Source organism: Acanthopagrus latus, chromosome 11, assembly GCF_904848185.1.
Source record: "Acanthopagrus latus isolate v.2019 chromosome 11, fAcaLat1.1, whole genome shotgun sequence".
Lineage (NCBI taxonomy): Eukaryota > Metazoa > Chordata > Actinopteri > Spariformes > Sparidae > Acanthopagrus > Acanthopagrus latus.
Genome location: NC_051049.1, coordinates 8,140,820 through 8,168,687, shown reverse-complemented (window position 1 = coordinate 8,168,687; position 27,868 = coordinate 8,140,820). Strand labels below are relative to the sequence as shown.

Genomic DNA, 27,868 nt, shown 5'->3' with positions numbered 1-27,868 from the left:
GTGTGTGTGTGTGTGTGTGTATGGGCTGGTAATGGGCAGTGTATTGTGTCTGTCCCTGACGTATTTTTCAGCTCTAATGTTTTTTCTGCCACAGAGGATTGCTGGATGCCTCGGGTCACACATGCATGCACACGCACCTTCACGCACAGACAGCTCAGGTCTGTCGCTGTGCCCCCGTCATCCAGGTCAGAGCGCCGGGCGGCAGGGAGATGGAGCTTTGGGAAAAAGGGGGAAAGAAATAGAGATGGAGAGAGAACGAATGTCGGGGACAAGAAGAACAAAAGGGCAAGAGGATAAAGATTACACGATGGCTCTTTGAGATTGTCGACATGTCTAACTTCAAGTTCAACTCTGATGACTTCTTTCATTTATTTTCTTTCTTTTTCTTCTCACATAGAAGCCAAATTGCTACTAGTAAAAAAAAAAAACAGATAAGTGATATGAAAACCCGCAGGCAGAACATGAGTTTGAACTAAAAACATCTCAGTGTAAACTTCACATGATTTAGCAAACTGCTTGAGAAGCATCTTCATTCAGTGTACACAGCAGCAGTCATGTTGCAAATAAGACAGAAAAAAAGCACATCAGCGCAGCACTCGCTTATTTGACGAGTGGCAGCGGCACTTTATCATCTCATTTTACACCCGCCGATTCACTTCAGCAACTGTGGCTATGTTTTTGTAACGTGTGCATATGCGTAGACTCAGTTTGAGCTTCCGTGTGCCAAATCAATCGTCCAGACTTAAGCATGGAGCTGAAGGGGGAAACTTGTTGTTTTTCTTGGCACATGCTGTTTGTGGGTTTAAAAGAGCCTGCGTGAGAGCGGGTATGAGTGAGCGCTTCATCTGAGCAAGTCTCTGATAGGTAAAGAAAGCACACGCGCACACACACAGAAGAAAGAAACACACACACTTTCTCGCAAGCAGTCAGCAGCAGGGTTTAGAAGCAGGATTAATTGGAGAGTTACTGCGGTGTTCCCTCATGTGCTGTTGAGTGTTTGTTGGGAACCATCCCAGCTGTAGTTAAGAGCCTCTGGGTGCTGCTTCATTTGGAGCACAGTGAAACAAGCGCCACACTTCAGCCGCCTCTGCGAGCAGCGCGGGCCTGCTGAAAATGAATAGTGGCTGTAGCTTTTGTACCGCTAACATCGCATCTGAGGAATATCAGGAACGTACGTAGAGGTGCTACATCTCTCACTCATTCTTATCCACTGGCCTCAAACTAATGGTCTAACTCTCCGTTGTCTAATGAAATTAATGAACTGGACTGTTATGCATTATGCATTACACTGAAAATCCTCTGCACTTTAATCTTCAGCCTGGATGATCAACTTGCATTCAAATGGAGAAACGCTGCACCATTGAAGATCACCCCCAGTGTCTGTGCAGGTCATCTGAAACATGTTCAGACACATTAACATCAGTCTAATCTGTGACACGGTAACTGTATGAGTGAGTGGGATTAACCGAGGAGCCAGATCAACTGTAAACCTAACGAGACGTCACCAATTGGTTTTACGACGTTTCTAAGACTCGAGTTTGACATCGCGGTCGTTGCTCTCTTGGTCAGATGTGACAATATGTGGATGACAGAGTGGAGCTGGGGAGGATCTCCTGATTGGATCAGACTGAGAACAAGACTTGAAACCAGAGATTGAGACCATATGCAAATAAGGAAACAGTTAACAGAGGTAGTAGTTTGACTGGGAGTTTATCATAAATTTACACACAATTTGACTTATTTTTGAATCTAGTGGAGTCATTAGCAAGAATGCAAGTCAAGGCGCTTATCAGATCCTGAATCTCCTTACTTATAAATCAGTCGTGTGGCAAGTAAATCGGATGGCAAATAATATGCTTTTTTCAACAATCTAATTTTTTGATTTTTGATTTAAGAGACATTTTCATAGTTTGTTATCTATTGACCAAGTTACATGCTGAGATCTGGGATTGAAAGGAAAAACCATGAGCAGTCAGTCCAGACAGATTTTAAATCATCGTGGAAACATTTCATAACATACAGACCCGCTACAGATGTCTCAACAACTGGCTTACATACTAAAGTGATGTTTCTTGTGTTTCCATGTCTCTTAAACTATTTTGGTGAGTACAGTGTGATCATAACTAACAGAAACTTCACCTCAAATATGACCTAAGTTGCCAACAAACTGCTTTCTTCCTGAAAGTGCAGTGTCTGTCAGTTTTAAAGTAGGACAGGGAGAGAGAACAAGAAAAAAAAAGAGGAGAAATGTGTCTCAATATGTTTGTAATCGTAATGTAATCCCACTATAGGGGAAGAATCACACAGAAACAAAAATAGTTTGGGGCTTTTGTGGATGGAAGACGGGTAGAAGGGGGAAGTGATTGGGGAGAGAGTGATGGAGGGGCGCACAGGAGGCAGAAGGTTACAGTTGCCAGGGGCGATGCTAGGGGCTTCCCTGAAGGGCTGGATGTACTGTACCAGCAGTCACCTGCCATCTATCACCTGTGGAAGTGTGTGTGTGTGTGTGTGTGTGCGTGCGTGTGTGTTTGTATGCATGTGTATGTCTGTGTCTGAGAGAGAGAGAGAGGAGAGTCATGGGGGTTTTGCCTGTCATAACGCTCTAATCCTGAGTGACATTTATCCAATGGAGGCCTCGCTCATTCATCCATCCATCACGTTCTGTTCCTCCTTTCCATCCTTCGCTCTCCGCTTTATGTCCTTCCCTCCCTCTCTGCTTGTTGCTTCAGACAGACAGTCAGACCAACCCTGCATACCAAGTACACACACACACACACACACACACAAATGTTCTAAGGTATTAACTGCTTTACTGTCGCCCAGAGGGCTGAATACCAGATATTGGGACTCCGATGTGGCACTGTGTCATGTGTAAAAGTGTGTGTGTGTGTGTGTGTGTGTGTGTGTGTGTGTTTGTTCACCTTTGGAGCTGCCATGGAGGATGCACCAGAAGGCTTTTATTTCATTAGTGTTTTGGTATGGTAGGTGTTGTGTTTTGTTGTTTTGGTGTGAGTATGAAAGTGAAAGATGAGTGAGTGTGTGTGTGTGTGTGTGTGTGTGTGTGTGTGACAGATGAAACGGATTCTTTCATTAGTTGTGTTTGAAGCTCAGTGGGGTCACAGTGGTAGCAGACATTTAATTACAGCGGACTGAATGCTTCCCCTGCTGACACACGCGTGCACACACACACACACTCACAGGGAGGCCTTTCAGGGAACATGCTCCCAAAAGGTAATAATATGAACCACTCATCAGGAGAAGTAACCCTGGACCCACTCTACCTTTTCCTCTCTTTCTTCCCCTCTTGGCCTTTCTCGACTGCTGCGTCTCCCTGTGTCTCTCTCCCTGTGTGTGCTAAGTATAGCAGCAGTAATGGTGATGGATGCAGATGGAGAGAGGAGGTCTTAAATGTCAGACTCAAATGAAAACCGCTGTTCCGGTGAGACAAAAGCAGCTGGACACCTCCGGTGTTATTTAACGCCCGCACATTTATCACCCTGATTTCCAAATAGGTTGGGACGCTGTGTGAGATTTAAATAAAAACAGAATATAATCATTTTCAGTGAACTGTGTTTACCAACTACGATTTTATGGAGTGTTCCTGAACCCATTTCAACAATCATGATTAACACTATCTCGCCCCGTGCTTGCTTGTGAACGACTGAGCCTTTTTAGGATGCTCCTGTCACACCCAGTCCTGATACTATCACCTGTTATCAGTGAACCTGTTCACCTGTGGAACGTTCCAAACAGGTGTTTCAACAACTGTCTCAGTCTTCTGTTGACTCTCCCGCAACTTGTTGATGAAATGTGTTACTGGCGTCAAATTCATAATAATTATATATGTTCACAAATCAATTAAGCTGACAAGGTAAAACATTGAATATATATATATATATATATATATATATATATATATATATTTTAACATGGGCTTTTGAAAAGTAAAGTTTTTGAACATTAAAGGTAGGGTACTTTTTATTAATGATGATTATTACAGTGTTCCCGTATGAACACAAGCACAGTGCAGGCAGTGAAATATACACTTTTTCTTGCTATTGCAGAGATAAACAACAGCAACATGCCAACAAATGCAGCCATGTGCTAACAAGGGCAATGGAAACAGAAGACTGCGAGTGAACATAAATGCAAACAATGCATTATTTAAAATGGTAAAAATCTGCATTTGTTTGTTTACCAGAAAACTCCACAGGGCTACCTTATTGTTGTTGGTCGCTATTCGAAAACGTAACTTTATCTAGTTTATTTGATTAAAGTTTCCTGTCTTTATTTTTTCACAAGCTGTCAAAGAGACTTACAGACGTCGGGGTTCCCTGACAGGCAGCTCATGTCTGGATGTGAAAGATATGCGAGCGTGTTTTTCTACACACAGCCACAGAGGCATGTTTCATGTTATTCACACAGGGAGAGGAGACGGTGGCTTCTGCTGACTGCCGCTCTCGCATGTGCTTGTTTATGTGTGTACCCGCCTATATGCACATTTCATGGGACCGTTTCAAGTTTAATGAAGGCAATATTTAAATGTCTTCAAACATCTCTGCGTTGAAGGGGGGGGGAGGCAAACAAAACACCCTGGTGGTTTAATCACTTACTCTCATCTGGGCCCAACTGAGACGCGACACAATAGAGAGAGCTGCTCTCTCTTTTACTCGCTCCAAAATAAGGACAGATGTTCTTCAGCTCCTTTGTCTAGGAAGACTCTGAGGCAGACAGTCATGATTTACTCCAAGTAGGACTGTGACGGAGTGCCTGCCTGTTCAATGATTCAGTGGAATGAGCTCATCCACACTATAGTCATGTGCGTGTGTGTGTGTGTCTGGGTGTGCAGGTGTCATTTTTTTATATCAGTGGAGAACGAAGTGTATTTTCTGCTCATTTTGTCCTTCGCATGGGACACATTTTCAGACGCATTTCACAAACAAATGTTATTTGAGGTTTTCACAGTGCAGGTTTAATAATGCGAAAGAATGAGATCCTGTTATTTCTATAATAATGAGCTCTTTTGTAGCAATGATTGCCCTTAAACATTGTCCCCTTACCACGAATGTGATTGAACTCAGGTGATCCAAATGAAGCCTTTGCAGTGAGTATGTTTGTGCATGAATGTGTGGGCCAGCAGCAAAGCTGAGGGATCAGTGTTGGACAGATAGAGTCATATAACGACGATGGTCTTGCCTCTGGTTAAAGGCCTCATTCCGCCTTTTACTGCACTGCTGTAGGAACTCTATGAATGGAGGGAGTGTGTAAGGATGAGAAGAGGAGGAGTGGGACCTCTCCATCACTCCCACTATGACCTTCCAAGAGTCACGCTGTTATAGAGTACAGAACTAATGCCTCAATATATTATCTGAATATGCTGCATTATCATTATGTCTCTCCCTCTCACTATGGCTCTCGCAGTCTTTCACTCACATATACACACTCGAAAAACACGATGCAGAGAGACACGTGCAGATGCAGAAGAGTTCCCCCCCCCACACCGCATACAGTATTTGATGATGAAATGTTTGCACACCACAGGTCAGAGATAGAGAAACAGAATCTGGGGGGAAAGATGGAGAGAGCACGACACAAAGGAAGCGAGTTCAGCCTTATGAGCAGCTATTCTCCCTCTCGGCTGCACATTGTGTTTGGAGAGGAATGTTAAGTCACTTCAGGAGATAACATAGAGACTTCCTGGACAAGAGCAAGGTCAACACGGAGCGGCATCGCCCAACGCTCGCTAATGCGTGCGCACAATGGCCGACAATCTCGCACACAATGGCGGGTGAGGAGAGAGGGAGGGCCGAGGGAGACGGGGGAGATAAGAGTGAAATGTCACACTATTACTTTGCGGGAGAAATGGCCGCGGAGGAGAGCGAGTTTTAACTCTAATCCCACCGAACTTTATTGATTCCTGTGTCTGAGTGTATTGACCAGTGCCATTCATATGATACCACAGGTCAATGCTCTGACTTCATCACACAACAAAATGTTGAGAACATCAGTAGCTCTGACCTGAACTATAGGTTGTTTTTTTTTTTTTTTTGTAAGATCACTGTTGAAGTCTGTTTCTGGTCCATGTGATTGATGAGCCTGAGGTAATAGCACTGGTCTGAGTTAGATGGAGGTCCTTGACTGGAAGATGTACTGTAGGACTGAGTGTGTGTTTCTGTGTATGTGTGTCCGCAGGGCAGGATCGCAGCGAGGCGGCTCTCATCAGGCGTTTTAAGGGCGATGGCGTCCGCTACAAGGCCAAGCTCATCGGCCTGGACGAGGTCACTGCCGCCCGTGGAGACAAACTCTGCCAGGACTCGATGATGAAGCTCAAGGTAAGAAGAGTCTTTCACTTCTTGTCTTTTCTCTCTGTCATTGTGTTTCAGATTAAGAATGTATTTCTTAATGCTTCATAAAGTTGCCTGAAAATAATTCAGTTCAGCAACTTTCAGTGTGAGTTGCCAGGAGATTTTGGACCCACAGATGCCTGCTTTCTCTTGAATGTGATGGAACTAGATGGCACTTGGCTTGTGGTCCAAAAAATACAAATAAAAAAGTCAATAACAACGTCTCCAGAAGTCATGACCAGGTTGATCCACAGACTTTATTGTTTTCTTTCTGCCAAACTATACTTGCCAATCGCACCGAAGGAAGCGTGCATCTACTCACGGATGAGATGCTAACTAAGTTATTTAACAGCTCACCATCTATGATGGCTGGTAGAAATAACATAGTTCCTAGTAGTGATGTTAATGATTAATCATTGATTGATTCATCGCAGTTAGTGTATGTATTAACATTAATAAATGAACATGTATTAACCGACATCTTCTGCTACTCAGTCGGTGTTCATCTGTTCTTTAACCATCTCTGATTTTCCATCAAACCTAGATTATGTTAAAAGGAAAATGACCAAAATATTTCATTTCATTATTAAAGAGTAACCGATAATCGATTTTTAAGGTAACTGACTATCAATTAAAGAAATTTGACCTACGTGAAACTGCTCACAACAAGGTATGTCGCTTATCCTGAGTAACCAGGTCGTGGCGTGTCTGTGCCATCTAGTAATTATATTTGAGAGAAGGTAGACATCTCTATGGCAGATGACCAAAAACTCAGCAACTCACACTAAAACAGTTGTGATGGACAAACATGTTTCGTTGTTTCTGGGGTGAACTGCCCCTTTAACTCAAGAGCTAATACGCTGGACTGCCTGCAGCCCCATTAAGTTCCATGACCCACAAAAATGGTGAAGCACCACTAGCCAACACAGTTGTCAGTCCATAAATAGTTCTTCAACTTCATGCATATTCTAAAATTCAAACTTTTAGATATGCACGTTTCGTACATCACAGCACAGCTGCACTCGTACAGTATGTATGTGTGTGTACGTGCATGCATGCATGATTGCCAGAGGAGAAGGGTGGAAGAGGAAAAAAAAAAAAGAAAAACGAGGACGTTATAATTTATAGGCAGGACGATGATCAGTGCAGGAGGAAGTGAGGAGGTTAGCCATATGGATGAGAAGGGGATCGGGGTGACTGTCTCATTTGCAAGGACAGGAACAATTAGAGGGAGAGGTAGACAGATGGGGCAGTTAGCAGCGGAGAGGAGGCACATAGGAGGGGAATCATTTGGATGATAGGTGAGCGGGAGATGAGAGTGGATAAAGATGGTGAGAAACAGGCCATTTATTTACTCATTTACTCGTTGCAACCTTATATTGGCCCATCCAAATAATGTCTGTAGATGAACTCAACAGTGTTTTTTAACCATTTACACAGTAGACTGAACATCAGTTGCAACTCTGCAATAAACAGTTGCTTCATAATTGATGTTTAAGGTATTTAAATAGTTTGAAAATCAGTGGTGAAGTGTTGCCGAATTTGCTTCTTCTTCCACAAATGTGTGATGAGAGAGTTTGGAAACGGTGTGTAAAGCACCATCTTAAAAAATACCTTAATTGTCTCTTTGAAACATGGGATCCAGATACTGCGGGAGATATTTAGGTAGAGAAAATTACGTTTTGTTTGTGTAGTGAAGACTCTCTCCAGCCGAGGCATAGCAGGGTGAGGAGAGGACAGACAGGCCCATTGATCAAACAGCTTCCCTCCTCCTCATTTATTCAGACAGGAAATCCATCAACTCTTTTTCTCTGATCTCTCCACCTCTTCTTTCACACTGCTCCTCCCTCTCCGAGCCCGACTCCCCTGATTTTCTGATCCCGCTCGTCTCCTTTTCTGCTCCTTTTGTGTCTCACCTATGTAAATGGAGGCAGGGTGAACATAAAGGGGGATTCCAGCCTTAGACGTACACTTGCAGAGTCATTAATCATCACCATGTGTCACAGAATTCAAGTAGTTACGTCGTCATGATTACATTTATTTCTGCACCTGGCTCGTCTACTGCTTTAGTTGTTATTGAGTTCCCTCCTCCCACAATGCCTTTCAACGGCCTGAGATATGACATTAATGTTTCAGTCACGTGCTCCTTGGATGGTCCCACTTCTGAGCTGTTGTTTTGACCTGAAGGGGCGTTAATCTGAATTTTCTTTGCTTTCGTCCGATACGAGCAACTGTAGTTTGATACTACACATACATGTATGTGTTGTTCTACCATAAACTGCTTTTAACAATAACAAATGTATGAATGTGCCAGAATTACAGTCTATGTACAGTTATATTACAACAGATTTCTCTCTAGTCGTCTGAGAATGTTCTCTATCTGGATTTATTTGCACATCTATTCATTGATTAAGTTTTGTCCCAGTCATGGTAGTTAATACCCATCACAAGCATGCCTCAGAAGACTGAAACAGACTGTTGTGGCTTTAGTGGGTTAAAATATTAATCTGTGATTAATTTTTCTGTGACTGATTATAAAGACGATGTGATGTTTAATCATGAAAAGGTTTCTGAAAGAGAAATCATCCAAAGAGAAGCTCTTTATGGACTTTATCTTCCCACTACAGTGCACACGAGTTTCTGTCCTGCTTCTAACATGTTTGCTCTGTGTGTGTGTGTGTGTGTGTGTGTGTGTGTGTGTGTGTGTGTGTGTGTGTGTGTGTGCGTGCGTGCGTGCGTGCGTGTGTGCGTGCGTGTGCGTGTGTTCCTGTCCTCAGGGTATAGCTGCAGCAGCGCGGTCTAAAGGAGAACACAAACAGAAGGTGTTTCTAACCGTTTCCTTTGGTGGGATCAAGATCTATGATGAGAAGACAGGGGTAAGCATAAGAAGCAAATGTGTTTTGTGTTTGTGTGTGCGCCCGCATGCGGCATTTCTCTGTGCGTGTACGTTTGTGTGTTTCCTCCGTTAATGAGGCATCTCCATGAGAGGGAGGGGGCCCTGGGGAAATCAGGAGACCCTAATTGAAACCCTGAGAACAAGGCCTCAGTAGATGAGAGAACATGGCTATCGTATTGTCTGCCTCTCTGCAAACAGCGACGACACTGGTTCTATATTGTGCTCCAGGATTATGCATTTTTCATCCTACACGGCCGCTGTTCTGGTTGACCGGCTGGATCTATGCAGGCTCTGCTCTCTGACCTCTATCATTACAGTTTTCATTACAAGTCCCTCTGTCAATCATTTTTCTTACCTTCAGTTGAGATCATGGAATCACCTAAACAACTCTCATAATTTTGTCTCGGTTGCACTGATGCAGAGAATTATTGACAACTCAGTTTTGACAAAAGGACCCATCAGCAGCAAGAGGGCTGTTAATTCTGTCATTAAATACAATTGCAGTGTGAGTGCCCATGCGGCTCAAGGGAAAGTGGCCAACAGAGCGTAGTGTTTTTATTTTTCTTCTTTTTTTTCTTCTTTTTTTTTTTTTAACTCAAGGATCCTCCTGACAGGTATTGTCCAGGTTCGATTCCCCTCCTGACCATACCTGTCACAGTATCCTTGAGCAGGTGAAATAATGGCCACATTCCTCAGGATACTTAGAGCTCTGTTTGGAGGACAGCCTCACTGAACAGGCCATTTCACCGCCATTTGTGTTAATAATGGAAAATTAGTTTCCCATTAAGCCCCAGCGTTCTAAGCATACCTGCCAACCTTACCAATACTTGCGGGAGTCTCCCCATTTTTTAACCCTTTCCCCCGCTGTGCTCCCGATCAGGGGGACCAGATCCTGAATGCACAAACCAAATGTGTGAGAAAGACTATATTTATGTGGGACAATGTGCGACACATGATGAAAGCTTAGAGGTATTGCTTCATTTTGATTGTATGTCTAGTCAACAAAAAAATATATATATATTATGCTGCTTACATATGTTTTGGCCTTTGGTTGACTCAGTGCTTTTTGTACGACCACATGGAAAATGTTTCGTGCCAACTTAAAATCTCTGTCAGCTGACTTTTGTCATCATGCAGCTCAGTGTGTAAATGCTAGTTGTTTCAGCTGCTGGTCCTAGTTTTCATCGCATTCTGACTAAATCCCATTGGCCTAAGCGTAGGCAACAAAGCCAACAGGTTAACCTATAATTTTGCCCACATTTGTGCAGTTTGCTTGACATAAACCAAAACACAGCGCCGTGATGACGGCCTTCCCTGTTTGCTCTTAACAGCCTTTGTATAAAAGCCAAATTTTAAGAAAGCATGTCAAAATCATCTCTCCTGCTGTGGTTTAACTTTTGAAAACTACAACCAAAAATGTTGGACATCATCTTAACATGTGGGGAAAGGAAAAAGGGATACAAATGCCGACACCTGGTCACCATTCTCCTGATAATAGTAGTAATTTTCCCCGATTGTTTGTCTCCCTGGCGGTAAAGGCTCCTAACATACACTCTCACAATGTTGTTATTTAAAATGTTGACTTTTTAAATTACCTTTTTGCACAATTTCTACAGTTGTTTATGTATTTTATTGAGAGCTGTCAGTTTAAGACTGATAGAAATGTAATTTACTCTCGCCCCCATGTAATTTTATGATCATCTGTGTCAGGTTTTAGGCATGAGCGGCCTACCATCTTTTTCACAGCCTAATGTTGGCAGGCATGGTGATACGACGCCTGGCTCAGTCGTATGTCGTCAGTTTTTCTTCTGCTTTGATAGCTGGAGTAAAGAAACTTCTTATTTATAAAACATAATACAGCATTAACATCTGCTCTTGTGTATGTTGTGTGAGTTGTTCTGTCTTGCTCCACTCTGTCTGACTGTAAATGTATTCTGGTGTGGACACAATATGATGCTCCACTCTTGGCTTTCGTGGTTGACGCTGTAAGTCTGAGATTTATACCTCGACAGGACCTGGATGTTGCTGACAGTGTGTGTGTGTGTGTGTGTGTGTGTGTGTGTGTGTGTTTTCAGTGTGTACCCAGCAGTAATTCAACAGTGCAGGGGTATTAGACAGGCAGGACATAGTAACCAGCGGCCTCCCACGTGGCCGCCATATTGCATGCCGCCAAACTCATCCCTCACCAGTCCAATCCTTCATCCCTCTTTTTATAACCCTCATTTCTCTTCGTCTCATTCCCCTTCCAGATGCTTCCAACTCCCCACACTGAGAGATAGAGAGGGATAAAGAGAGAAGAACCAGAGATAGATGGATAGATGGCGAGGTAGGGAGTCAAAGGAAGAAGGTGTTTAAGAGGCAAAAGGAAGAAAGAAGAAGGTGAGAGGAATCGAGGATGTGAAAGAGACGGATGGAGCGAGGATGGGAGGGAGGTACAGAGACAGACTGAAACAGAGTTAGAGGGATAGGTAGAGAATCAGTGAGCATATGTCAAAGTAAGCTCTCTACAGGGAGACCTTGTCCTCTGTCTCCTCACATTAATATTAACTATAGAGATATGCCGTCCTTACTATCAGTCCTTCAACCACTCCGAATGGCAAGGGAGTGAGAGAGAGACAGGCAGACGGAGGGAGAGACAATGACTCTGCTGAGGTTCAGGGATCTTGACAGTCTCATTCCCCTCCTGTGCATCAGTCAGCCAGATGGGCGGATGGATGTATGGGTGAACGAATGGATGGATGGCCTCTCTCTCTGAGGAGGGAAGGTCGTGGAGGATGGAGGGAGGTGGTGCTCGAGATGGAGGAGAAGAAGAGGGGAGACATTAATCTAGCAGAGGGCAGGCCGGCACGTCTCTCCCTCCCTCTCTCTCTCTCTCACACACACACAGACACGTGTGCGCCGCCCTCTTCACCCGGGTTTTTGTCAGTCTCGTCAGGGCCGCTGCACCACATCAGGTCAAGAACTCACAGGAGTGAAGGGCTGAGCTCGTCTGGTCTGCTGCTTCCTCAGAGAATAAAATCAAAAAGATCAAATTAGTCCAGTTCAGCCAGCAGAAGGAAGCGTGTAAAAAAAAAAAAAAAGAAAAAGGAATCATGGGAATAAGCTGTTTAGAGAAAAGTATCCATACGGAGGCTCGACAGTGATGCAGCAAGGAGAAGTAAACGAGACAGAGGAGGGTAGAGCAAGAAACACTGGTTATTAGGTAATTAGATGGAGGAGACAGGAATGAATGAGGGTCGAGATCAGAGGGTCAAGCTTGAGGGGATGATATGTGGGTCCATTGGGAATTGGTATATGTGTTTAGACCAAGAGGTGTCATGGTGGGGAACCCAGGAAGTGAGACTGATGATGAAGGCGAGTTCACAACGGAGCAGAGAAGAAATGAAGGCAAGGAGACAAAGGCAAAGGGGCTCGTTGGGGTCGTGGACACGAGAACGGTGTTCAGAAACGTCTATAAAGGCAGACGAAGGAAATTAGGTCTGTGTCTCGACTGAGCTAATCACCATGTTTGTCTTGCTTTGCAGAGATTTGGCACTCTGGTAAACTTCTGCTGTCATTTTCAACCATCTAAGTTAAATTTTGAAAGTTGGATAAATTATTAAAGGGAGCTCTGTAGATTTTCTGTGTTGTGTTGGAAGCCAGTCATTGTTTAATGTTAGGAGACTCCATTTGTAAATGTTAAACTTTAGCTACTTCTGCTCTCAGGAGGCTCCGAGACGCCACATGAAGTCACATCCTTTTGACTGTCACGGAAAATCCAACCTTATATCTTCACTTTCTCAGCCGACCAAGTGTCAAACTGTCAGTTGTTGAGACTTTGTCCATAGTTACAGTCCAGCTCTGTGAATTTTCACTTTCGGTCATTGACTGACCAGGACCGACCGCAGCACTGGTACGTCTCGCAAGGAAATAATTAAACCCCAAAGCCAACAGCTAATCTCAGTCCTGTCTCACCAGCTGAAGCCTGGACAGCCTCCGCGGGCCCCTTGATGATGTCTCCCCTCTAGCAGGGAGACGTGAAGCTAGGTGAGGAGAGAGAGGGATAGTATCCTCTGCTTCTCCTCCTCCCTCCCTACCCTCTCCCAGCATAACGGGGAATATCGTGGTTCAACGGCCAGCGACTGCTGAAGGGCATGCAGCCCACGGTCCCCCTGAGTTACTGACACCGTGTGTGTGTGTGTGTGTGTGTGTGAGATTGTGAGAGTGGGACTAGTAGTGTGTATCACCAGTGCTGGAAAGAAGAGAAGAGAGTGCACAGTCAGTATCGACTTTTCTTGATACACCCACCTGTTTTGGCAAACAATCCACTTCCTCAGAGAGCGCATCTGTTTAAGCAAAAACTTTGAGCAGCGTCTGATAGCTGATGCTGCCAGACAGCGGCGGCCGGCCTCCTGGGATTTAATCGCACCGCTCTGTCCAAACTTTGCAAAGAATGATGCAACACATTTCTTCAGCAGTAAATCATTTAAGTTGGCAGAAATATTTCAGAGATAAGAGATGTAAGGAGAGTAATGACATCTGTTCCAGCTTAGTGTGCAAAAAAACAACTGGTGTTTACAGTGTAGAGCCGAGGGAAAAACCACTGCAGAAGGACGAGTACAAGCCAGCGTAAAATATCTACCTGTTTATACTATTTCCAAATAGTATTGTGACTAGACTGTGTCAGCGAGGTGGCGATGTCTGAGCATGCACCAATTTTAGATTTCAACTAACCGTGAAACAAAAGAACATTTTCAGCACTTTGTCAAATCTGTGCATCAAAAAATTGGATTGCACAGGCTGTACCCGAACGACGAGACGCTGACTGTACGTGTATTTAAATCGTTTCTGCTCTCTAAGACGGAGCAGATCAATTGAATTTACGCAGTCATCTCATTCTCTGCTCTCTTTGAATCAGAGTGTCTCTTTGTCACCTCACCACCCACCCAGAGATAATTCAATAACCCCTGCAAATGAGCTCTCTGAGTGTGTGTGTGAGCGTGTGCACTGTCTTAGTTGTGATTTTCAGGTCAATCAGAGGTGATAATAATAATCATTAGTCTAATTATTAAATCTAGAAGACACGACTCATACAATGATTATCTATTTCTATTTCGGCTGGAGTTCTGTGTGTGTGTGTGTGTGCGCGCGCCCATGCCCCCATGTTAAACTGGTGTCACTGTTTCCTGCACTGTTGTCCGACTGGAGCAGCCTCAGAGACAGCAGATGTGTGTGTTTAGCTTCTGATGTATGGCGCTGCAACCCCTAGCATGCACTCAAGGGCTACTGGGTCATTATGTTGACTGTGTGTCTCTGCTCCCAGCATGCAGCTGGCATAGACAATAACAACAAAGCAGACATTTAGTGTGACTTAACAGAGTGCTGTTGCATATTAAGACGTGAGTTGTGTTTGCGTGTGTGCGTGCGCGTGTGTTTGTGTGTGTTGCGGGTGAGGGCGCAGATGAAGTGATCAAGTCGACAGCTTGCCGAGCTGTGATTGTCACTGATCCCCCCTCTGTCCTCGGGAAAAACAGTGCCATCTGCCACGGGCAATGCCAGCTTGGCACTCCCCACCCAGGCTAAACTAGAGAGGGCAGGGGAGCTCGAAACAGTTTAATGTAGGATACAAGGTCTCTGCGCGATGGGGTTGTTTCTGCGTGTGCACTTGGAAGAGTTTGCATGGGATTCTTTTGGTTTTTGAAAAAAAGGGTTCGCAGGTATATGGAGAATTCTTCAGCTCTTTGAGTTCATTCATGTTTCTCACTTTTTCATACCAACTATATATTTTTTTTGCACACCTCAAAACTGAATTCAGTCGTACATAATTGCTGTGTCACTCATGAAAAGTAAAACATTCTTTTCACTGAATGCCTCACGTGGTATTAAAGAGAAGAAAGCAGCCGAGTTCAAGTGCATCGAGCTTGAAAGGGTCCTTTTCAATTACTTCCTTATTAATTTATTTCAGTTTTACATTGATTTGCTTCTCACGAGTATTGGGGCAACTGCTTTGGAATGTATTGAGAAAAAGTTTGCATGTTATGAGCATGAGATCATAAATTCTAAGGCAAAACTCACAAGCATTAAGTTGCAGTCTTTCAAGTTGTAGTTTCTTGGCTGTGTTGTGCATGATTTCTAAAACCGTGCCTTCTTTCAGGTCCTCCAACACCACCATGCGGTCCACGAGATCTCCTACATCGCCAAGGACATCACGGACCACCGAGCCTTTGGCTACGTCTGCGGGAAGGAAGGGAATCACCGCTTCGTGGCTATCAAGACGGCGCAGTCGGTTAGTGTCTGTGTGTAGGCAACTGTTGTGTGCATATATGTGTGTGAGTGTTTTGTGCATGTTTTTTTTTAACCATGCCTCTTCTGTATGTAGGTTAATGTATGACTCATAATGAGAGTTTTCTCTCAATAGCACGAACCTCTTGACATTTAGATAAGGACCCTTGAACACCAACTCATGTCTCTTTGTACCGTTCATCAAACAAACTGTTTACTCTGTAGGGTTCTGTGTTTCTGTGTGTGTGTGTGTGTGTGTGTGTAGAGGGGTCGACAGGCAGTCCTGCAGCAACATACTCTATATGATATTGAGTACCCTTTTGGACGTGCTATGATTGTTGTTGCTGTTGTGTCTGGCTTGTTTAGTTTGGATCCAGCTGGCTCGCTCTGTAGCCATATTGATTTCCCATAGTAAGTCGATGAGGATTTGAGTGTGTGTCACCAGCTCTAATGGCATATCCATCCTCCCAGGGCCATGAACCGTGGCTCTCTGAGTTAGAGAGATACACACAGTGATACACACCTGGCTGTGTCCAACATTTACACCAACCAGACTTGCGCAGAGCTGCGTAGCACAAGGCTAAGCTCTCATCAGTCAGCTAAGCTGTCATTTACTTGACATGTGCCTGAGGAAAGGTCACTATTATATTTCAGTCACATTGTCAGAATTTAAACCTGCCATCATGAGCACTTTGACTATTAGCTGTGGAGCAGACAAAACGAGGGGTGGAGGAAGCACAGAGCTTATGGCAGGGGCTGAGGCTGTAATTGGAAAGTAACCACTTTGATGTGAATTAACAATGCGTCTCTGTGGCCGTGAAGGCTAAGACTTAAGGTTGTTCCGAAAAGGCCAATTTAGGGCTACATCTGAAAGTAATTGGCTTACCACTCAACTCGAAGTCTCAGCACAAGACATGTTTTATTTAGCAAGTTTTAGTGGACACGGAAGTACACTAATTGTGTCGGAAAGGATTGACAGTCTCCAAGTTCATCACAGTCTTTGTTATAACTTCTTAGAGGAGATACGATTATAATTAACATATAAAGGTTGTGCTAGATTTTGTTACAAAAGCAACCTTGTATCCACTTTGTGGCAGGAGCACAGAGAGTTTAAAGACTTAGCGTTGGCTCGGAAACATCCAATTTTGACCGGCTATTTTGCTGAAAGTTATTAATTTTTCAGCTATTAAATCTAAAAAAATTTGGAACTAAATTACTACCTTGAGCAAATCATAACAGCGACTGCAAATGAAAAATAAGGTGGTGGTAAAGTGGTTCAGCCATCAGTGGTGAGTCAGGCTTATTTTGGACAGAGTGTTCACTCTCTGCTTTTAAATGAGCAGGCTTAATATTTTTACTGCTAATGGAAAAGTTCAATCTAATGCATTCTATTAAAAATACCTGGTTTGAAATGTTCACCGTACATGGCAAAGATACATTGTGCCTTTTGAGGTGTATGTCATTGTTTGGTGGCTCATTTATCTTCCCATGGATGATTATCCAAAGATAGATTATAGATTGTCCAGCTTAGCTTCGTGCTGAAACACATTTTAAAGCAACATTTTGTCTCTTTTTTTTTACCTTCAAATAACAACCCTCATAATCACTTTGATGGTACAGTGTGTTGTAGGTGAATGGTGTCTCTGTCTCATCCACTCCGCCTCCCATCACTTCTCACAATGAGAGGGGACGATCACAGCATCACATACATGTTTACTTCAACATAAAGGTTTTCAACACGTAACACTGTCATGACATAGTGAGAATAGTTCGTAGTTTGACCTGGGATTTGTACTAAAGACAGCAGTGTCTCACACAGAAACTGTGGGAGGCACTGAATCACGCGAAATTCCAATTTCTACATAATGTTTCTTTTAACTATTCAAAATGTCAGCGATGTCAGTAAGAGGTGAGTCAAGGAGCAGATGCTTGTGTCTGAATTCACCATTTCGCACCAGGGATCCATTATTATTAATAAAGGAATCCATCTTAGAGGAGTCAGAGATAATGTACAGTCCCAGTTTGTTCAGTTTGAAAGTTTCTCCCCCCCCCCTTTTTTTTTTTAACCATGAAGTCAGAAAGTGTAATCACATGTACTTTCTCGAGGCAGGTTGAGAGAATTTCAGTATGTCACATAATAAATTAAGGAACATCCTGGAGATATCGTGCCAGTGGACTATAACCAACCAGAATTTAATTTAGTTAAAGAGGGGGAATCTGTTGCATTAATATCCAGAAGGGATAGGAGAGTCGTCTTTTACCCAAATATCCTGATCAGTGCAGATTTTAATAAAACAGAATATCCGCAGTTAAAGTCTTGATCACGACTTTTGTTGGAATACTTCATCACTGTTGCTGTAGGCTAAGAATTAGTCATCTGATTCAGGAGTGCTGAGTTTATTTCATCTCCATGCTCCCGTGAGCTGGCCACTCCTCCTGGATCCTCCTCGAAGCTCTACACATTTTCCGATTCTAAAATTCGCTGCTCGTCTCAGCTCTCTGCGTCTACTTTTACCTAAAGGTTTTGACAGAGAAGGAGCGACAAAGAATGTGAGAGAGGTGGCACGAAAAAGATGAGAGATTAGAGCATGTGTTGTCAAATGCAAAAAAAAAAAGGATCTGAGCCTGACAGAGTGACAATAAGTTTCTGAGTTGGCTCAGCAGGAGCGACCGTTTACCCCAGTGTGTCTGTCAAGAGCAATATGCAGCTGAGAAGATCTCGCAGAAAGACAACACTGAAATAGAACTGCTTTATGCAAGGCAGTGTTCAGCCTGTGAACTCCTCGTGCACTTCACATAGTCCCAGTCAATAATTGATTAGGTCTGAAGCACCATGGTACAATAAGACTCTTTCCTGTGACAGTCGTAATAAGTCCTGAGTCATCTTACTGGTTTGTTGTCTTGTGCTTTTGTTCCCCTGACAAGAGAGGTGGTACGAGGTAAGACAAGAGGCTCGTATCTGCTCGTGTCACTGTCTGAACCAGGCCTAGAGAAAGAATAGAGTGTGTAGTGATTGTGCAGATAAGTGTGTAGAGGCTCAGTGGCTGTCTAGTGCGCCTTTGTGTGCTTTCTGGTTGCCAGATCCCAATCACAGGCTGAACTATTTATTTAGGTATAGGTCTAGAACTTCCATTTTCTGACTTTAGTCCGTAACACTTTTCGGATTGCGACAAGGATTGGTCAGAGCTTAACTGATCACAGGAGCATGACAGTCAGTCACAAAGACATAATATATATGTGTGCGTGTGTGTATATATATATTATATGTAGTGAAAGATTTTAGACAAACAAATTGTGGTGTTTTTCTTTCTCTATGCTGATACTTTCCTGCAGGACTGGCAGAATTCAGTTGACTGGCCATTTGATTGTGGCTTGGGGCCTAATGGAACCGTCCATAATCAGTTGTCAAAAGCCCAATCAGCTATCTGGGCCTCATCCTGCCAAAGCGAATGCTCAGATTACAGCATGCACAGAATAAGAAAAACCCTTGGGTTTTTTGGGGCACGTTGCCGCAGGTCAGAAAATGACATTTGATCCAGGAAATCCAGTTTGAAGTTGCTTTACCCCTTTTCCATCAAGGCTGTGCGAGGGCCAGTTCTGTGCCAGTGCCTATTTAAAACCAGCTGTCTGCATTTCAACAGCCAAAGAACTGGCCCAGGCCAGGAAATCTGGTCCTCCAGCAGCACCAACACCTTGCTGGTCCAGGACTAAGGTTTATGTCAGGGGCTGAGGTGAGATTATCGTGACCCAAGACCAAGTGCAACCTTATGACCACTTTCTTTTCAAAACAGAGCTAGTGTAGTGTGTAGTCTGATTTATCCACAGAAGAATAAACACAGGCTTTTGAATATGGATTGATACCAGCGGAATAAAAGCTAGATAGCGAGCTAAAGGCCAGGGTTTAAAAGGGCAGCTTACGTTCAGCGTTCAAAAGAATAACAAATGCACTGGACCAGTCGTGTCGTCTGCAGTAGTTAGACATGTTGATATCGCACAATGACTCTACAGTGGCTTTAAAACCTGTGGAAAAGCAAATCAGTTCTCTAGACCAGTAAAAGCACCAGTCCAGTACTTGCACTTGGTCCTTGTTGGTAGAAAGGGGGTAATTGGGGACTTTGCAGACAATTCTGCAGAATGATCATGGAGAAAGTAATTTTGTACCTGGTGTCGACAGTAGCAAGGCAGCAGTAAATACAATCTGTTGACATTACAAAGTCACCAGAAATGTGGCGACGTAACAACCTTTTTTCCGGCAGCCGGCTGCAGTGTAAGCACTGCTGTGTCAATATACTGTAGTGATATCGCAGTGGTTTAGAATGAGAATGAATGAGGAATTAATGTTTGTGCTGCTCCTGTCATGAGGTGGTGAGAGCAGGTTCAGTCAACATCAGCTGCCACGTGACTAGAGTGAGCAGGCATGATTCTAATTTGCGAGTTCAGATCAATTCAACGCAGTCTGTGCTAAGTGTTAAGTGTCTATTTATGTGTATGTTTGTGTTAATGTGTGGGTGCATGTTGTGTCCTTGTCTTCCAGGCTGAGCCTGTGATCCTGGACCTGCGGGACTTGTTCCAGCTCATCTACGAGATAAAGCAGAGAGAGGAGATGGAGAAGAAGGCCCAGAAAGATAAGCAGTGTGAGCAGGCGGTCTACCAGGTACGCTTTTTCTCCCCCCTTTTTAACCTTCCCTTAATCATCTGCCATAAGTATGATGAGCTTCATCCGAGAGACGCTCGACAGACAAGTCGAGCGCGACTTGAAAAGACATCAAAGCAGGCGAATGGCATACGGAGCACCCACTTTCAGGTTTCATCAGTGGCACCATCTGCCCATTGTGCTTATTTCACCTTCCTCCATTCTCTTTATCTCCAGTTGTCTCTCGCTCTCTGATGATTGCCAAATGATTGTCTTGAATGCTGGGAAGCTGCTCAGTCTTGCTGTGCTTTCCGCCTACTCCTTCCTCTCCACCGGCTTAACTCTCCGCCTCTTCTGTCTTCTCCCCTCTGCTCCTCTCTCCTCCCCTGTTTGATCTCTCCCCTATGCTTCCTGCCGCCGCTCATCTGCAGACAATACTGGAGGAGGATCTGGAGGACCCGGTCTACCAGGTAACTTTCTGACCAATCACATCGCTGCTGTCAACCTGCTGCATTCTAGTCCAGTCAGCTTGCTCCTCTCTGTGTGCACTGTGGGGAGACAGTTCCTGTTTTGGTCACGATCCGTACAGTTTGGAGGGGTTAGACGTCCACAGATGTTTGTGTGGAGTCGGGAGTAATAGGAGGTTTCTCAAATCTGCGATCATGGGTCTTGTGTGTCTGTGTGCATGTCTGCTAGTTGCGGTGCATGATTAACTGAAAGATGTATGTTGTTTTCTCTGCTCCTTCGGGAACTTTTGCTGTGTAATCTCATGTCTGATGGGGATCTTTTGACAAATTCTGTTTGACTAATCTTTTTTTTCTGCAATTTCACCACTTCTCTCTCAATTTCTTTATCTTCCACTTTCCCTCCCACTTCTTGTTTTTCCTCTCCTCCCTCTGCTGCTGACGTTTGTAGTACATTGTTTTTGAGGCGGGACACGAGCCCATCCGTGACCAATCAGAAGAGAGCATTTATCAGGTACCCACAAGCTCATCTTGTACGCTTGTGTCTCAGTGATTTTCTCGTCAGCTGTGGTATAAGAAAGCTCTTTAAAAGTGTTTAATCTTCCAGTTGCTCGCCAATAGGTACCAGCTACATCACTCTTTAATGGGATAAGTATTTTGTGGACTGCTCATAAAATTAATGGCTTCCTTTTTTTAACTCATAAAAATGTAGATAGAAATAATAAGGGGAAAAAAGACTGTAAGAATCAGAGGTGACCAACCTCTAGATGGCTGAAGCTAAGCCCAGGGAGACGAGCCCATCTCTGGGTGCACTCCTCAGGGGGCGTGGGCAGTCCTCCTAGGGGTGAGGAGGGGGGAGGGTCGATGTGCAATGGAGGGGATGTGGAGGTTATTCCTAGGCTGTGTGGAAGGCGGACCCCTCCTCCTTTTCTCTCCTTCCCTCCCTCTTTCTCCCGAGGAGATGAAAGAAAGCGGGGGAAAGAAAGATTAATCACCAGCCTCTCGTTTGATCTTTAAATAAAATGGATTGAAAATAGACGGAGTGCTGGCACGCGCTCTAACGTACACAAACAGAAGAACGCACATACACACACACACACACACACACACACACAAACAACCACCACACACGTATCAGGCATAAGAAACGTGAGCCTCAGCCAGCCTCTAGCCACAGAGGAACTAATGTATGAATAAAGATGGCAGCTTCTGGAAATAAACATGTGAAAGAAGGAACAAGGCCTTTAGAGGAGGAGAAAGAATGGGACAGGCTGTGCTAGATAGATACCCACATTCTTCACCAGTGCTATTTTTCATTTCACCACTCATTGTGATTAGGGGACATCCAACAGGGGGGAGAAATAAACTTTATTTTAAACAAAACCCACAGGAAACCACGGGATTCATGCATATCAGAATTCCGCTATCAGCGCTCTGTGTGTCTTCTCATCGCGCACACTGTCAAATCTATCTGCCTGTGTGACACAGAGATATTACATGTCTCCATGTGTGTGACATTCTGAGTTATTACATGTCTGTGGGTGTGATAAGCAGCCTTATCCATTCTTTATTAGAGAGAGAGAGAGAGAGAGAGACAGGGAGGGAGGCCATCACCGCGGGCCGATAGTCTACTGATTAGCCTCATAGATGAGTTCTCACTTCACAGATTTTAATTCTGATTATCCCTGCACACACACACACTCTCTTACACACTCCGCTGGTGATTGATTTGATTCCTGAGGAGCCAGGTTTCAGGGTTTTGCGTTGGCATCCAGTGTGTCGCAGTGCTCTAACAGCGCTGCGTACAGACTGCTTCATTGTTTGATTAAAATCAGAGGTAACGGGCTCTCTGACTTTATTGGACGACTGTGTAGGTTCCCACCAGTCAGCAGAAGGAAGGGGTCTATGACGTCCCAAAGCGACACCCAGTGAGTGACCGTGTGTTTGCCCCTTGTCCCACCGTCCTCCCCCCAAACCACCCTTTTCAGCCTGCCTCCCCCTCTCAGACAAACCTCTCAGCTGTCCCATGAGTGTAAAGCCTCCTCCTTTCGCTGCCCTTCTCCTTTTAGAGCCTTGTGAAGCTCTAATTTTGCAGTGATGCTACTTCTCCCAAACAGTGACCCGCAGTGTCTTGTGATTGCTCCCTGAGAGGTTTGCTGGGACCCAGTGCTCGTGTGCAGTGTGCTGTGCTCCTCTTCTGCTTGTGCCTCGTGGTGCCTGCTCCCTCCGGTTAACTGGGATATACTGTGTGTAAATGTGTGTCGTGTCAGTTTTGCTTGATGAAGCATGCCTGGCTGTGGGTTTGCCGGTGGTGAATCATACACAAACCTGCATGACCTTATCCCAGACTGCGCCGAACACACGTTTTTGTCATATCTTTCCTCTGATGGATATGAATTATACGTCTGACTTTAAATGTGCATGGCCTCATATTGTTGAAGGATGCTGAACGGTTTTTCCACCCCGTTTGTGCATATAAGTGAGAGTGTTGCTGTGCAAATCTATTTCAGTGTGTCTGTGTGTTTACAGTACTCAGTGTGTATGTGTGTGTGTGTGTGTGTGTGTGTGTGTGTGTGTGTGTGTGTGTGTGTGTGTGTGTGTGTGTGTGTGTGTGTGTGTGTGTGTGTGTGGTATATCTTTAAGCGCTCCTGCTATTGGCTCATGCTGCCAGTGGTTATAATGAAAGATGACCTTGGCCATTGTCAGGCTGCACTATAACTCAGCTGCTCTTTTATCTGCCTATAAAGATGCTAGTTATATTCCCGCCTGATTTAATCTGCTAAAATCTTCACACTCACAGTAACCGAGCTGCTGTCCTGTGTGTGTGTGTGTGTGTGTGTGTGTGTGTGTGTGTGTGTGTGTGTGTGTGTGTGTGTGTGTGTGTGTGTGTGTGTGTGTGTGTGTGTGTGCGCATGTGGATATGCATGTGTGAGGGTTTCTATACCGTCATCCCATGTTGCTGTTCTGCAGATGAGTATTCCCCCCCCCAGTCCATCCAGAACCCACCAGCTCTGTGTGTATTCCCCTGCAGTGGGTCTTTTTATCCTTTTATCCTCAAACTGGACTCCTCCACGACACTACTGGCAGTCACAGTCCCACTCTATGAATTTCGGTAGGCTTGGAATTGGTCTCGCAGTTTTTCCGGCTGCATATTATCCTCAGCTTTGGTAAGAAGCTTACAGGCACCATAGTATTTCTGCTCTCTCCTCACCCAGCCCACAACACATGCTGCTATTTGGATTGCCTTTGTGTTGGCAGGTGTCTGAACGTGAACAAATCCAATATTTCTCTCTTGTTGTGCAACCAATTGGACTCCTCAACAATTCTAGTTTAAATAAGGTGAATTCGAGTCTTTTCTGCTTCCCAGTCAGTCAGAAGGAGTAAATATAACCCAGGATCAGAGATATATAATTTATATAAATGGATCAAAGAAATTCAGAAATGTGCTTTGCTTTGCTTGTATTGTCATTTCAGGATTATACTGGTTTCCTTTTTAAAAGATAAATCCAGACTCACAGAGGGCAGAAAACTGCTGCTCTGCTTCTCTCACTATGGGTTGAATCTTTTGAGCATGTTGCACCTCAGTCAGGGATGTCACAGCAGGTCTTTTCCATCATGAGTCAAAGTGCTGAATTCACATCACAGTGTTACTATGAGCGGCCTCAAGGAGAAATGGGGACTTCGCTACCATATCTTAGAACATCAGAAGTGATGCTAAATCGGCTGCAAATCTACCCTTGATGTAAATAAAAGCTATTGTTTACACCAAGTCAATCACTTCAGCTATTTACAAATGAGCTCTATAGCCTCCACAATGGCTTAGTTTAAGTTATAGTCAGATCTGCCACATACATCAAGGCAGCATTAAGTGTTCATGTGGAGTCACTTCAGGACTTTCATTGTTGGCAACTCTCTTGAAGTAATGCATGAACACTATTCAGCCTACATGGTGGGAACACAGCAGTACTACCTGTTGTTATATTACTCATTGGGAAGTGACCAGAGGCCGTGGCATTTATGTGACCATTGCTAGTTAGAGTGGATTTACTGTTTATTTCATCAGCAGTAGACGTTTATCGTCTCCTCAGCAGAGGGATTGACTGCTGGACAGTAGCGTTACATGGGATCATCGCTCTGTGTGTGTATACACATTGGATGAAATGATGCTATCTGCAGAGATGTGACCCCCTGTCTGAAGCAATCTCTTCTGTTGTTTACTCTGTAACCTTTTTAAACTGAAAAAATCAATCAAACACACACATAGGGCCATTTCAATCTCTTGAGCCCTTGACCCTGTGAAAAATGAGTGTGTTGAATCAACAGAAGCCCACATGTGGAGGTGAGAGTCATACAACCGACCAGCCAAACACATCAACCCAGCTCAAAAAACACTGAATTAGTATGATGTTTGAGTTGAGATGTAAATATCATATATCAGCGAGCGAGGACCACACCATGGATGAGATGTACGTGATGATGTTTATTGAGGTGGAATGTGAGTATGATGTTGATAAATGCAGTTGGGCATGAGTGAGATATCGATGAAGTGTTGAGGAGGATTCGTTAGAGATCAACAGCAGCTCCCGGTCTAGTAGACCCCCTATAAGAAGGAGAGCGATAGAGAGGGCGACAGAAGAAGCGGAGGAAGGGAGATGAGAAACGAGGCTAAAAAGGCTAATATGTTGTCAAGCACAGTGTTTACAGACTCTGATACAGTTCAGTGTTTCACACAGATTGGCTGTGTACTTGTGGCAGGGACGTCGCATTGCAGTCAATGTGTTCACAGGAGGGATCATGTGTGTGATTGACAATAGACGGGAGAGTGATGGCAGATTGTCCACAGCGTTTGGTCAGATGACTAAAAAAAGCAACAATACAAAATGCTGAGTGGACCTCCCAAGTAAACTATATGTGTGGGAAATAATGCAGCTGGGAGCTTAAAAGTTAGATTGGTCAGTATGAGAAGCAGGTCGTTGTCAGTGTTGGCTGGGAAAAAATCCATATCATGTATCCCCATATAAGATCATATATGTGACCTTTATAAGGTGGTCATTAATGTGAATTAAATCTTGTGTCTTAATTGGCCTGGCTTCCTGGTTTAAGTAAAGGTGCCTGTGTTCAGTAATGTTGGTTTCTGTGTGTGTGTGTGTGGGGGGGGGGAGAGTTGTGTGTTTGTATGTGTCGTTTTTCAGCGCATGGCGGTGTGATCAGTCAGAAGGTACAGGGATCAGCAAGGTGGCGTTAATTAAAGAGAATGCGCTAATTGTATGCCTAACACATGTGCACAGGTAATTACCGATTCCCTGGAGATGGTTAATTGATAGGTGGCTGCGGTACTGATAAAGATAAAGGGCCGGGCAAAGAGATGGCAAGAGTGTATAATGGGCACAGAGGGATAATTGGCAGGGCGAGAGGGAGAGAGAGTGACGGACAGAGTGCGAGCGGAGAGACAAAGACAGGACTGGGCAGCAGCAGGTCGTCGCCTCCAGTGAGGATAACAGTGGCTATTGTACATTTCAAACAGGTCAATTAAAACAAAAAAACACCAAATTAGGTCAATTTCATTCAATAGAAAAATTAACCATATTTGGAGAGCAGATTAGTATCAGGCGAGCTGTTATTGTTCATCGCTATCAGCTAACGATGACCATACTTCATGCTCTCATCCACAGGAAAAGCATACACTCAGCGATATTGTAGTGCGCCAACTGCTCTTTCTTTGCCAGACCAATCTGCACATCGTGATCCAGTGCCAGTACTGGCAAAAGGTCCGGCAGAAGCCATCATCACTCTGGGAAAAAAAAAAAAAAAGTATTGCAGGTCGTTTGTGCAGTCAGATTGTTCAGGGCTGGGTGCAAAATACATCAGCGTGGCTCTTACGTGTGTTTTCTACTGCAGTTTAGAAACATGATGGCTAGAGCTGCAACTGTTAGTCAGTTTTAAGAAAATGAGTTGCTCACCATTTTGATAATTGATATTTTAGTTCTTTTTTTTTTCTTGCAAAAATGTCAAGCAAATGTCAAATGTCAAACAAAATGGATGGTTTGCTGGTTTTCTGTGTCATTCGTGGTAGTTAATGAATAGTAAGACAAAAGTAGAAATTTGAAGACATCACTTTGGGAAGCTCTAATGAGCATTTATCACAATTCTATGGACCAGTTGTGTTAAGGTAACGAGAATAATCATTTTATCAGGTGTTGGCTACTCACACGATATTGGCACCACATTATTGGCTTTGTATCCTTCATGGGATTTATCTTATCCTCATGACGTGATCCTTTAATCTTTAGATTGTGAATTACTTTCATCTAAATCCAGCCAGTAACAATGTCGAGCGAGCCAGCAGAAAGGCCGCTGTTGTTTTCTCCTACAATGTAACATACTCCCTGCCTCTGCGCTCACATACAGCATGTCAGATAATCCGGCCTCTCTTGCTGTGTTTGCCTGCTTGTCAGTGTGTCTCACACTGTGGTTCCTGACACCTGGGAGCAGGCTTTACAGAAACACAAAGAGGGTTTAAACCCCAGCTCAGTGCTGTAGTTTAGACTAAAGGTAGGGATGAGCTTTAAACCTTTTTAAATCTTCACCTGGGCTCTAAGTCTGGTGAGAAGAACCATGCTTTGTACCTCGATGTGTGTGTGTGTGTCTGTGAGTGTGGATGAGTGTGTTCAGTGGCTAAAACACCTTGCCAACCATCATATTCCCTCTGTTAAATAAGCCTCATTTCACCTTCTGTCTCATCCTTTCTCTGATTGTATGAAAAACAACTAACGTGTGTGTGTGTGAGAACATTTTCATCTCACCCGCCATCTAACACTGGGGTTGTGATTGCAGAATGGACATCAAAACTCCCCCCACCACCATCATCATCACCATCAACTTCATCATTTTCATGCTCAGCCTCTCCAACAAGAAGAAGCTGAGCCACAACCGCCTCAGCCTCATCCTCAGCCACAACCTCGGCCTCGGCCTCGGCCTCAGCCTCAGCCTCAGCCTCAGCCTCAGCCTCAGCCTCAGCATCAGCCGCAGGCAGTGGCGGATCTGATAGACTTAGACCTGCATGAGGTGACTCAGGTAAGGCTCTACACAGCAAAGTGCTCTTGTTGTTGTGGTTCAGACAAAAAGCAGGGAGGGTTTAAGTCTTTGTGAGCAGGGTACATACTGTCCTAAAGGTTACTTATCCGCCCTCCTGAACTGCTTCCTCAGGCATATCCTCAGATGATCTCCCGTCCTCCTCTGTGCTGCAACGCTTTTGTTCTCCTTTAGTCGT

At 44.2% G+C, this 27,868-nt stretch overlaps 1 protein-coding gene across 10 annotated transcripts in view; it reads left to right on the top strand.

Moving 5' to 3' along the window:
* The window catches only part of dab1a (DAB adaptor protein 1a), a 75,290-nt gene that overhangs the window by 35,169 nt on the left and 12,253 nt on the right, over window positions 1-27,868 (top strand). For 4 of the 10 annotated variants that reach the window (XM_037114116.1, XM_037114115.1, XM_037114118.1 and 1 more), the window contains exons 3-10: window positions 6,193-6,332; window positions 9,122-9,220; window positions 15,374-15,505; window positions 20,036-20,155; window positions 20,566-20,604; window positions 21,050-21,112; window positions 22,473-22,526; window positions 27,433-27,672. In XM_037114116.1, the coding sequence (XP_036970011.1) occupies window positions 6,193-6,332; window positions 9,122-9,220; window positions 15,374-15,505; window positions 20,036-20,155; window positions 20,566-20,604; window positions 21,050-21,112; window positions 22,473-22,526; window positions 27,433-27,672 (887 nt within the window). The remainder of the gene's footprint in view (window positions 1-6,192; window positions 6,333-9,121; window positions 9,221-15,373; window positions 15,506-20,035; window positions 20,156-20,565; window positions 20,605-21,049; window positions 21,113-22,472; window positions 22,527-27,432; window positions 27,673-27,868) is intronic. The other 6 variants (XM_037114123.1, XM_037114120.1, XM_037114121.1 and 3 more) reach the window with 6 other exon arrangements.